This window comes from Thermochaetoides thermophila (assembly GCF_000221225.1).
Source record: "Thermochaetoides thermophila DSM 1495 unplaced genomic scaffold scf7180000011821, whole genome shotgun sequence".
NCBI classification, from domain to species: Eukaryota; Fungi; Ascomycota; class Sordariomycetes; order Sordariales; family Chaetomiaceae; genus Thermochaetoides; species Thermochaetoides thermophila.
In genome coordinates, this window is record NW_006383037.1 from 1,278,148 (window position 1) to 1,290,776 (window position 12,629).

The following is a 12,629-nucleotide window of genomic DNA, read 5'->3' on the forward strand; positions in this document are numbered from 1 at the left end:
GTGCAATCGGTCGCTCTCGTTTGTCAATCCGAAGGTTGTGGACGGTTGGTTGGGGGTGCGTATCTGAGGTGTCTCCCCCTTTTTTGATGTTCTCAATTTTGTCGAGCCCCTGCAACGTTACCTTATCCAAGTCGACGCGCGCCGCTTGTGTGAGAGGGCGGTCCGTTATCTCGGTGTAGGGCGTGCCGGTTGCGACTTTAAGGTTGGTGTCTTGGATACTCCACCGTTCGTTTGATCGGGAGGATGGGCTCTCGGGGCTGTCTACACAAGAACCTGCTAAAAAAATAAACAGTCGTTCCCCGTTTCTGCGCCCGACTGCTTTTTCCCCGAAGCGCTCACTGCGGCCTTTGCAGACAAAGGAGAAAGATTATCGGGCTGTCCGTGGGATGGGAGAGCAAAGCTGCAGTTTCAAGATGCCGCCTTTAGGCTGTGACTTTTGGGGCCCTTCCTGAGCTTAATGGGCCGCCGACAGGGGGCTTCGAGGGGCAGCCAACGAATGAAGGGTCCTGCCCGCCGGGAAGATGCTGGCGACTCCTTGTGTTTCAGTGCCCGATCAGGCAAGGTGTGGTGTCCTGTCCCTGTCAACACCGCACGCTGATTGGCTGAGTGGTTCCGTCCCAGGGGCGATATTTAACGGGTGGGGTTCGGTTTCTCCAAGTTCTTGTTCTCAGCGAGTGGAGTCTTGCGGAAATCAAGCTTGAAATGCGCGTAACGTTCGGAAACTCTTTGCGTAAGATTCATGAACAGGATATCGTCGACATCAAAGCCTGTATTTCTACCCCGGAATATCTCATGGTGCTTGTCAGGTAAGATTCTTATGACAATAGCTGCGGGGATCTGCGCTATTGACAAAGACAACCAAGAATAACGAAGTGGCAGCTGAGAACGAAGGCCACGACAGGCTCGATATCATTGGGTCGCAAACCTGAGGCTGTGCTCGCTGGTGACCACAAAACTGCCTTGTCTGCCACCAAGATCCATGCTGGTGATGTTGTGGTTCTGCTGTCCTCGTGGCTGGCTTTATCCGGGCCTCCATTATCAACGCTCTGCTTGCCCGCCTAGCTCTCTCACACAACGTCGTTCTTCAAAATAGTCCGTGGTCCACGGCGGGTGGGCCTGAAAATATTTTTCTAAAAATCGACGCAAAACGCTTTCGAAGCTCTTCTGGTCCTACGCAATATCTGATCTGGATACATATGTTTAGCCCCACTATTCGTTGTTACACATTGCCAAGGTGAGCCTTGATTGACCGCACAACCGGAGAGTATTGGAGTTGCAGAGCCCCTCGGCGTGGTGGCCATTTCTGACCTCCCCGCCTGCAGCAGGATTCCTGCTTCAACGCGCTTGCTGCTGCACAGGAAAACACCATTCGGGCTCAACTAGTGGCAACCTACGTCAGCCACAGTCCCGTAGTCGGCAACTGGTAGCCACTTCGGAAAGCTAGGTGCGAATGTATATAGATATATATGTATAGGTGGTTGATCCCCAAAATCTGTGCAAAAGAGGTGGCGAACCATCCGCAGTTGCTCTAAGCTTCACTTGCTCTATGGCGAAAGCAACCTTCATGAGTATTCAACGAGGAGTATCAGCGGTCCTCAGAAGGCCTATCAGCAGTAGTGGAAACAGAGCATTGCGTCAGGGATTGGGTAATCGGGGGTTACCGGCCTGCCGGAAGATTTAATTAATGTGCATCAGCAGCAACGTCAAGCCGAACGTAGGATTGAGTGCCAAGCTGCGTCAAGATTGGCTGCTTGTTCCAACGGCGTGACATCTGGAAAGTCAGACTATAAGCGTCTGGTACAGTTTCACCGGCCGCGTTATCCCGGACGGTGTACTTTACGCGAGTTGTACTATGGAGCTTGATACAGGATTACGAACATATCTGAGTCTCGAACATTATTGTAAACGCGATGAGGCTACATATGGCTGCTTGTTGGAGCGGGATACCAGCACATGGTTGTATGTCCATTGCACAACCTAGGATATCTCTTGTCCCAGGCGCTCCAGCTCCTCCTTGATGAATGTTGTCGCGTTGATCAACTCGCTGGCTCCATAGATCACTCTCCGTTTTGCCCGGTCGCCGCCCGTGCGAGCTGCCCACTCTTGCAAATTCCCGTATTCGTCCATTGACCCGCCACCGACCATGAACACGATAGCCTCCGAAAATCCCTGCCGTCGCTGGCCAAAAGTAGCTCCTGTTCCGGGTCCCTGTGCAGCAAGCCCGGACCCGGGCAAGCCACCGGGAGCCGAGCCTGGAGCACCGACAGCACCAGCACGAAGCGCCGAGGGCTGGGGCATCGTTCCTCGCGCGTTGGCACTGCGCGGATCAAAATATAAGTAATGCTCTGTCTTCGCAATGGCCGATGAGCTTGCGCTCGAGGGGTCCATGATAGACTCAGTGATCTTGGTCACAGTCAGATCCCTGTCAGCGGGAAGGAAGTTCTTGATCCCTCCCAGTAAGGATGCGACGTTAGAAGTGAGGGCATTTGTGGGCACTCCTGTTTCTTTGAGGCGATCGGTAAGCCTGCTGGACAGGGCTGAGAAGCGGTTAAACAGATCAGAAGAACCAGACTGTTGCTGGTTTGCTGCCCCTTGGTTATTGACAGTAGTCAACTGTGTCATTTTGGTTGTTGCCCGGACCCTGTAATGTGGAGGATTAGCAGACAGACACTTAAGATGCCAAACCTTAACAGAGAAACTCACTGTCGAATATAAGCAAGCGACGTCTTATCGCAACCTGCGGCCACCAGAGCTTCCTCGAACTGGCCCCACTCTTGCCGAGAGACATCTTGCTCTGTACTGAGGTACCAGATGATGAACAGGCGCAGCTTATCTGTAGGCTTTCCTTTGTCAGTCGTTTTGATGAACTCCAACATTTGTGCCTTGGTCTGTTTCATAACATCCTCCTCCAACTGGAAGTAGTTGTCCAGCTGCCGGCTTTGGATTTGCTCAAGTATTGCGGCAAGGATATTCATGTGCATATCCAATACGGCCTTGCGCTCCCGCAGCTCTGGGAGGAGGGTAATTGCCGCCTTGAGATGTTGCGCGCTAGCACTTGTGTCGGTTTGAAGGTCTTCAAAATTATTGACGCCCGTCTTCTTCGTAATGGCCTCTGCCTCTTCTTTGTACTTGGTCAATTCAGCGTCGATGTCCTCTGCGACTTGTGGAAACGGTAGGCAAGCGTTCTTGGCCCAAAAGAAGTCATTGGTGGCTAAATCATAGGTTTTCTTGGTGGTCCCTTTCGCAGGATTGGTCGAGTCGACGGGCGTTTCAATAGTGATTCGATTCAATTCTGACTAAGAAGAGTTTTAGTACCAAATGTTCTAAAGTTGCGGCCTCGTCCACCTTCATTCTTACCTTGAAAATATCAAAACACAAACTCTGATAGGTCCATGAATGCGATAGCATTGGTATCAAATCAACGTTGCGATCTAATATGATCAAGACAGGTCTTGATGTCGGGGTGCCAGCAGTTGCGTGGCTTGACCGTGATTGAGCCGTAAACAGATTGTCTTTGGAGTTGAGAATATGGTCCCTTAGCTTCCGGTCCAATCTCGTTGCGATCATCTCAGCCGCAGCACCCCTTGGACAGCGTATCTGAGTAATTGATTGGGGTTAGTCACTCTTCTGTATTTACAACGTTTCCATCATGATGAAGGTGAACAATCAATGTCGACATACAATTGGGATAATTCCTGTGCAAGAATGGTCAGTCAGGTTTGCCACCAATCGCCAGGAAGCCAAGACGTACCCGATGTCACTACAACGCTAAACAAGCCACTGACAATGCGGTCGATCACGCGGTCAAGCTCTTCGTCTTTCGTCTTTGCGCTGTTCAGAGCCCAATATGTATGCTCTTTCTGCATCCCTAGGCTAAAGAGATCCGGCTCAGTCACGATAAAATTGAGATATTGGTCGTACACCTGAGCAATACTCTCAGAGGTTCCTGCAGCAGCAGTCTGTGCTGCGAAATCCTCGAGTAGTGGGCGAGATATCGACGAAAGGAAGTTTATGTATGCTGAGCTATATAACCCCTTTTGAAGATCGTTCGTAATCGCACGCAAGTTGGCAGGAGTTGGCTCAACAAGGTAGATAGCCGGTACATCGGGGATGGGAGCTCGTTGCGATGCAATATGCCTTCCTGTGTTTAGCTCAGATGCCCAAGAACAACAAAGCTTGGGGAAGTGTGAGCTCACATGTGCATGGTAACCCCCATGGATCGCAGGTCAGAAACTTGGAGAACTGGGCTGATGACATCTCGGCCGAGGTCCTTTGAGAAGCAAAGAGTCAGCATCAACGTCCTGCAGGAAATAAACTTGGAATCATTGGAAATCGCCCTTTGATGAGAAGGGCAGACCAAGCTTACATCGAAGATCAAGAGCTTCCAGATGGGAGTCCCATCTTTCAGGATAGGTGCCGAAGGGGGTAGAAAGCCGTTGGAATGGGGATCATCCTCGTTTGTTTCAAGAGGCTCATTCAAGTTAAGGATCTTTTTGATGGAGACTTCGGGATGTTAGCCAGGAAGCTTCAGGAATGGCACAAGAGAAATTCTGCATACGGATCTGCTTGTCGCGCAGTGAGTTGCCCCGCGGCGCAGCCATCATGACAGACGCGCTACTCGACGCAACACGTCTTTATTTTGAACGAAACTAACCGCAGAACCCAAGCCAGTCTGCAAAGATTGTCTGCGCCCCCCTAGGTAGCCAGCTTCCAGGTTGGAGGAGGGTTGGCCCTTGGTTGTGTCGTAAGCTCCAAGCCCAGAAGCAGCTCGTCAGTAAGTTCAAGCTCGATGAAGGGTTGGCGCGATTTGGGTCATCCAATCGAGCTAGCTGAAATCGCCGCCGTATTCCCGATACTGCGGTATACTTCAAAGGGCTGGGTCTGGCGCAGCAGCAGATGGATCAGACGGGTAAACGACTTAATGTGCAATTGCAATGCTGTTCTGAACTTCTACGTTCATTAGTTGAGACCATCATTGACAGCTGGCTGCCACATGTTACGAAGCTTCCCCACATGCCTTCTGTCCATTGGGGAGCGAGCTGGTGGGACTTGAAGATGAGCTTATGCCCCACATATTTCCAAGTTGGGGACATCCCATGCCCGATCCATTGTGACCCCTGGCATCCATTTGGCGCCTGCCACAACGCACAGACCACCTGCAACACAGAGCCCCTGCCACAGGTAGAGTGCTTCGCCACACGCACTGGCCATCTCAAAACTCCTTTTTTATTGGTAGGTGCCCCATGCAACAGCTGATTTGACTGGCGAGAGCCCGACTTTTCTCCTTCATCGACAGTCGTCAGAACCTTGGTGGTATCCTTTTCTTCATCTCTTTCGACCACCACCAGCCCCAAGCCATCAGTCAGACTGCATCACCGGGCTCCTCAAGCCCGGTTGCGGCTTTTCCGTATCTCAATTTTTGCCTGCTCGTCACCGCAGATCTTCAGTTGTATTAAGGCCATCACGTTTTGACCCTCGACTGTTCTTTGACTGTCATCACCTGCATCCACAGCTTGACACGGGCAGCCCTCGATCTGCTCCTCTGCGCGTCTCACGGCCGCCAGGGCTTTGGACATCACAGTTTGCCAAATAGCGCGTCTCTATCAGTCTGATCTAGGTATTCCCGGGAAATGTTGTAAGGGTCCGGTGAGCCTTGTTTATCGTCGCCCGCGAAGAACGGCGGCCATGACGTGGCTTCTTGCGACACACAGCTAGAAGTGGACGTCGCGAAATTGTGTTGCAGAAGAGAAACACAAAAGGGTATGCATAAAATCACCCGTTCCCCCAAACCCAAAATTGTCTTGAAAGCATGATGTCCGGCCCTTAACCATCACCCTCCTTGCAAAATGCGTGCTTGATCAAGCGGCCTAGATCTCGCAGTGCGCCCGATCTGGGAGGGAAAGGCTGCGAGACCAACAGCGGAAGCCGGCGCGGGCGCGCTTGGGTGACCACCAAAACAGCCAGAGCGCCAGCTGCAGGTAACACTTGAAAAATCCTGTCGGAAGGCGGGGCGGGGGTGCAGGCTGGGTACAGCACCGGGCAGGGCTCGGGCACCCTTGGCACGCTGGACAGCCCAAAGCAGGCAGGCTCAGACACATTAATGTGAGGGCTTTTGGGAAAACGGCCAAAATAGGCCATACTGCGGTTCTGCAAACCACTGGAAATAATCATCAATGCCACAGGCAACCAGCCGGTCAGCCAAACAAGACACAGCCGTCCGATCCATCTTCGTCACAGTCGTGGTTGATTGCCCCATGAAATGCGGGAAACACGGGCAGAACTGGTTCTGGTGCCGCAAAACGCCCTTTGACAGGGCGGAGCTGCGGGGCAACCTGCGCTACCCCAACACCCTTCAGGGGTGTCTTGCAGCCAACACCCAAGAATGAAGATGGATTTGAGATTGACTTCCGCTCCTCTGCCAGTATGCTGCAAACAATCATTGGTGGACTGGTTAGATGGATCGCTGGAATGAGAAGAATGCAGACAGAAGTCTGATAGATGGCTTGCAAGAAAAGCAAGACCAGAAAAGGGTGTTGTTTCTTTCAGTCTCCGGGAAGCGATCAAATGCCAACTGGAGTGGGAATCAACCTGACGCCTGCCAGTGGCGACCAGAACTCTTAGACTGGGAAGTTGAGTCTTCGGCTGGGCTGCAGAACACAAAGACTCTCGTCCTTCGGATTGCGCGGAACTCGATAATTCGGTCGGTGGTCGATTGCAGATGCATCAGAGTCGTTTCTTCTCAACAACAGCTAGCACTGATCTGTCCAGGGCTGTCTGAAGATCGTGTTACGCTACCCGCTCCGCCCGGTTGCTGTCCTGCCCCGCCTTAGACTGCTGTTGGGATGGATGGGTTGATCGATTGCTTGGCGCTCGGTCGATCGTTGTGGTGGCGTAAGGAGGGATGACAGAGGGCCCGGTCTTAACATTTTTTTGGGACTGCGATCTTGGCGTGTTGTGCTGACATTTATTGATCTAGCTTGCACACTAAACCAAATTTGGAAAACAGCCCCACAGCCCCGTAATCCGGTCCTAAACCAACGGCCTCTTTTATTAGCTCGCACAATCGCACAATCGGGGTTTCCAAAACCTCGTTTGAAAACAAAAGTCGGCTTTTTGCAAGGCTCCCACCTCCAGCCAAGCGAAAGCTCCTTGAACCACGCATGATTCCTGTTTGATGTTGCTGCGTTGCGCGTACAGTATGTGACAATCTAAGCTGTTGTCCAGGGACTCGCTTACTTACATACACGCAGTCCACGTGATACCCATCTTTATACTCCCCAAACTTGATCACCATGGATGCCAACCATGGTAACAATATTGCTGGCTGGGACACAGGCGCCTTTGCGACTGGGACGTGGGACCCTCGTTTCACCCATTCTCAGCTTGCTTTCGATCAAACCAGCAGTGATGCCAACGAATTGGCGAGTCCGGAGTATCTTGCAAATGCCCCAATCAACACCCAACTCCCAGCACAAGATGCTCAGAATGGTGTGTACCGCCAGTTCGATTATTATGGCCAACCTCAAGTATGGCCAAATAATAGCAGTCAAGCAACACCAACAGCAGCAGCAGCAGCAACAACGCCTGCGACAACATCGTACGGCCAAGATGTTTCAATCAATGCGGCATACTTCCCTGGCCAGCATCACCAAGCTGATGGGAGCACGGCGGTTAACAATCGCTTCGACTTAAACATTCAGCAGCAGGTTACTGAGTTCTCTGCATCTCAGATTGATGCTAGTGCCGGACAGCAACCAAATGCCCACCATGCTTTTGGCAATGCTGTTTCTGCTTCCCAGGTCTCGATCCCAGAAAATTACCCTTCTCAAGATTCTATCCCACAATGGCAGGGGCAAATGCCCACTGGGTATGGCCCTAGCCATCAGCGATATGCGGATTCTATCCCTCCCGCTGCCCAACCCTCCGTGATGTCTACCATTTCGAACGGACAGCCTGCCTCATTTTATTCAGGTCAAGGTCCATACCAGCCAGATGTACCCCAGCATACGCAAGAGGATCTGCGTCAGACTCAGCCGCCATTCCATTCGGTTCTTAATGGTGCTCCAAAGCAAGCCTGTGTCGGTGTCGTACAGCAGCAGCCCACTTCTGCCAGGAATGTTGCATCTTCAACCGTAAATCTGCCACCAAAACAGGCCCATATTCTTAAGGCCCCTCAGCAGCTGGTGCAACATGTATCTCAGCAGATCCCTCAGCAGGCATCTGAACAGATGCCCCAGCAGCTTCCACATCACGTTCCCCAGCAAGTCACAAACAAAGGTGCTCAGCAAGTTTCGCAACACATTCCTCAGCATGTTCCTCAACAGACCGCGCAGCAGCCTGAGCACTCGACCCATCACTCTGCAGGCCAACACGATGCAACTCAGGGAATTGTGCTGCAGCAGCAAGCTAGGCAGGCGCACCCAACTCAGCAGGTTCACCTCTCTCCCGAAACAAATGCAGTTGCTGGGGTAAAGCGCTCCCTTAGTTCAGAGCCACAGACGATCCCGGCTGCCGTGAAAAAGGCGAAGGTTGTTGCTGTGGGGGCGGGAACTTCTCCCACGTTAATGAGCCAGTCACAAGGAGAGACACAAGCAGAGCCTCAAGTGCTGCTATCGTCTCAGTCCCAACCACAGACCGAGCAGACAACTGTCAAGGTCTTTACAGTAAACTTTACAGATGAAAACCTGCTTGGTGATGCACAACGTCAGCCCGAGCGCGTATGGGCAGGAGTACCGAACCTTGTTATTGGTTCATCTCCAGTGAAGCTGCAGATGGCTCCTCCAGCAAAGCGTTATGTGGTACTCACCTCAAGGGGGTGCGATGTGCCACTATTCCCTGACCTTTGGAAGGGATGGACGCCAGCTGAGAGCCTTGGAAATCATGCAGAGGCATACAAGGCCTCAAACAAAGAGCACGACCGTCAACGGGCTGATATCCGTTTGGAAATTGAGACGAAACGTCAGAAAACAAGTGAGTTGCGCTGCCTTGTCTGGTGTGATGTCTTGCGCTCAAGTACTGATGTTCGATCTAGAGATCCCAGGCGACTGGTGGCAGAAATTATCGGTACGTATCTGCCCTTTTCGTTCCTCAAGTGATTGCCAGTGTTACTCTCATAATCCTAGATGAAACTAATCTGCTAATTCTGTTTGTGAGCAGTCCTCTCGACCTTCTCTCCCAGAGGAGCCAGAATACAGTGCGCTTATGGCAGCTGAGTGTGCACGGGTTCACCCAGCACACATCAAAAATGCAACAATCATCAATGAGGTGATCACTGACCTCAATGGGCTTCTTGTTCAAAAGGTCACTGCCCTCAATGAGCCAAGGAAGACTTTGGCAGAACGTCAGAGGTTGAAAAAGAAGCAACAGCGACCTCAGCAGCAGGGTGGCCCCAATGATGAGGAGCTACAGCGAACAATCCAGGAGGCTGAACAGTGTCTGGAACGGACAATTGTAGAAATCCTTCAAGTCGCCCCGGAAACTGTAATCCGCCAGCTCACCACTCAGCGAGGTACTGGAAGTCGACTTGCTGTGCAGTTACGCAACTGCGTAATGCATCTGATCAATGACGGGCAGAGCAAGTTGAACTGGCCCTTGCTCAAGCAATGCCTGCTTCTGTTCTCTCGAATGGACGTGGCGCAATCGTGGTTTGAGAAATTGTCTTGGGGACCTCTAATGGATAAGGTTGCTGGATGGGAAGAGGGTGAAATGAAGACAGAAGCCCTGGCATTAATGGCGCAAGTGCAGGAGATAGGACAAAAATACAAGGCTCCTGAAGAGCCTGAAGGTGAGAGGCAGAGTGAAGGAAGTGGAAAAAAGACCACACAGGCGAGAGCGCCCACAAAACAATCGAATCAAGCAACCGATTCGAAAACAACAGCTGCAGCGGCGGCCAGTCCCTCAATTTCCAAGCCCACTTCCACTGGCACCAGCAAAAAGCCATCCGTCCTTGTAACAAATATAACACAACAAAAGTCGATGGCTTCTGGTGCCGAGACGAATGGCAACAACAACTACACCAAAATGATTGAGAAATCTGCCGAAAAGGTGGCCTCATCTTCCGCTGGCGTCAAGCGCACCCGTGAAGATGATGCTCCTGCAAGTGAGATTCGGTCATCCAAGAAGCCAACCACAACCACTCCGTCTATTATTACCACCAGCGTGACTTCAGGTGGTCAGAAGGCCTCTGCAAATGCTTCAGTCAAGTCGGCTAGCACCAAGCCTACAGCTACCAGCGCTTCAGGATCGACAACAGCCCCAGCGAAACCGCGGTCCACACTTTTGCTCCCGGGCAAGACCCGTCCTGCCGCCAAACCTGTCAACAGGGCCGAGACTACAAAAACAGACAACCTGCAAAAGACTCCAGGAAAGCTGGAATCAGGGGTACAAACTCAATCATCGAAAACTGAGTTGCCTAAACAGTCGCAGCCCTCAAGAAGCCAGACAACTCAATCGAAGACTACCGCGGCGACAATCACATCGACGTCGGCCTTAACGACCGCAAAACCAAAACCGACAGAATCGACCAAGCAGACTTCGTCTGGCCCATCGCGGATTGCATCTTTGATGGCTGAGATCGATGAGCCGAAGAAGGTCAACGCTCCAGATGTTACGAAGACCCCGATTCTTCTGGATCCGAACGAAACACCAGAGCAGCGTGAACGTCGCCTCAGGAAGGAGAAACGCAGGGCTCTTGGTCTCCGCGTGGCCTTCAAGAGCGGTGACAGCCTGGTCGAAGTGCGGGAATTTGTACCTTTCCCGGAGGAGGTCAGCAGCACAGCTCGCAGTGTCAAGGCGGGCGGGCGTGACAAGAATTTCGAAGAGAGCCAAATGATGCGGCGCTTGAGTGCAGCAAAAGGAATTACAACAATCGACATTGATGATCGCGAGTGGCCTGATCTGGTGCCCCTCAACTTTGCTGCCGAAATTTCTCAGGAGCAGCGAGAAAAGACGCTCGAGACTCGCGGAGGTCTTAAGACATTTGAGACTGAGCAGCAGCGTGTCATGAGGGAGCGTGAGTCAACAGAGCTGATGGCAATCTACCACAGTCGTGCCGATATTCCGCCAAACCCACGCTCGCCGCCTTACGATGGACCTGCTTACCCGGGTGGTGTGGAGGTGCGCCTGTCGCCTGCGAACGCACACTACGACGAAATGATGCAGCGCGCATATGAACGCAAGCATTGGGGCCCATATCATGCCGCTCGTGCCGCCTTGGGTCGTCTTGCCAACGCTCGGTCTCAGCAGTCGGCTCGGACTCCCGAGCAATGGTACGATTCCGATGCCGCTGTACGCCGCGACCAGCAGACACTTGAACTTCTTGCTTCAGACCGTGCTCGTAATTGGCAAGAACGGGAGCCTCATAATTCGACTCGTTACCGACTTACAGAGGAGGAGATTGAGAGGGATCCTGCTCTCCGACAGGCATTCAACGCAGTCAAGGCTGTTGTGGAGAAATTCCGATCCGAACAAGCTGCCCAAGAGACACAGCAGCAACAGCATGGTATATCACAGTCTAGCTCTACCGCATCCCAAACGGCTACTACAGCGGCTCCTGATTACTCGACCACTTGGGCTCAGTACTATGCTGCTCAGCAACAACAGCAAGCTTGGTATGCCCAGCAACAAGGGCTCTATGCACAAGCGGCTCAGGCCTATGCACAACAGGCTGCGCAGGCCCAACAAGTAGGCCATTTGCAACAGCAACAACAGTCTGCCGACGTCAACCAGCAAATTGTCACTATGCTTGCTGCTCTCGGAAATCAGAATGTTGCCCTTGATCAAAACCAACTTCAGGCCATTGTGGCTGCGCTCTCAAACACCCAGGGCCAAGCTGCGCAGCCCGACCCGCAAACCGCTCAGTACATCCTCAATGCGCTTACTTGGGCCCAGCAACAGCAACAACAACAACAACAACAACAGCAGCAGCAGCAGCAGCAGCAGCAGCAGCAGCAGCAAAACCAGAATCAAAACCCCATCGCTCCCCAAGCTTTTCAATATCAGCAACAGCAAGGTCGCCAGGTGCAAAACTATCCTGGCCCTCCTTACGGCGGCCCTTATGGTGGACACACTGACTTGTACAATCAGGCCTATGGGGCTTCCAGCGGCAGCGGTCACAGCCAGGAGCGTGATCGTGATTGTGACGGAGGCTATGGCCGTGATTGGGCTGATCGTGACCGCGATCGTGAGGAGCGCAATAACTACAGCGGCCACATACGGGGAAGTGATCGTGACAGGGATCGCGGCAAGAATGGCAACGGCAATGTTCCTCGAAGCCTGATCGGAACCAAGCAGTGCACATTTTGGGTCAAAGGTCAGTGTGCCAAAGGCGACAAGTGCACCTTCCGTCATGACTAAGTCTAGGCATGGTGACAATCACGGAGATCTGTTTTTGTAGAGTTATCTTGGTTTTGGGGGGGGGAGGAACAAATGGACTTCGGTTATATTCCACTTAATGCTCCGAAGAGGTTGCCCGTCGACACTGGAAGAACTACATGCAGCTGCATGCGCATGCTTAGCATTCTGCTGTCCCAGATCATTCTCTTTTTAAATGTTATTTTCGTGGTCTTTTCTGTCATTTTCTCACTGAATACTCGATTATTACGGGGTATCAGCATTCACTTGGGCTCATG

At 52.2% G+C, this 12,629-nt stretch overlaps 2 protein-coding genes across 2 annotated transcripts; one reads left to right on the forward strand and one right to left on the reverse strand.

Annotated features, from left to right (window-relative positions):
• Positions 1–1,977: 1,977 nt before the first annotated feature.
• Positions 1,978–4,601, reverse strand: CTHT_0062650 (uncharacterized protein; the record flags this gene model as incomplete). Its single annotated transcript, XM_006696512.1, has 8 exons — positions 1,978–2,641; positions 2,704–3,296; positions 3,358–3,597; positions 3,682–3,695; positions 3,752–4,137; positions 4,197–4,270; positions 4,367–4,503; positions 4,559–4,601. 8 exons carry the CDS (start codon positions 4,599–4,601, stop codon positions 1,978–1,980), a joined length of 2,151 nt encoding a protein of 716 aa, XP_006696575.1.
• A 2,691-nt stretch (positions 4,602–7,292) lies between these two features.
• On the forward strand, positions 7,293–12,354 carry CTHT_0062660 (uncharacterized protein; the record flags this gene model as incomplete). Its single annotated transcript, XM_006696513.1, has 4 exons — positions 7,293–8,970; positions 9,032–9,063; positions 9,157–9,784; positions 9,878–12,354. 4 exons carry the CDS (start codon positions 7,293–7,295, stop codon positions 12,352–12,354), a joined length of 4,815 nt encoding a protein of 1,604 aa, XP_006696576.1.
• Positions 12,355–12,629: the final 275 nt, after the last annotated feature.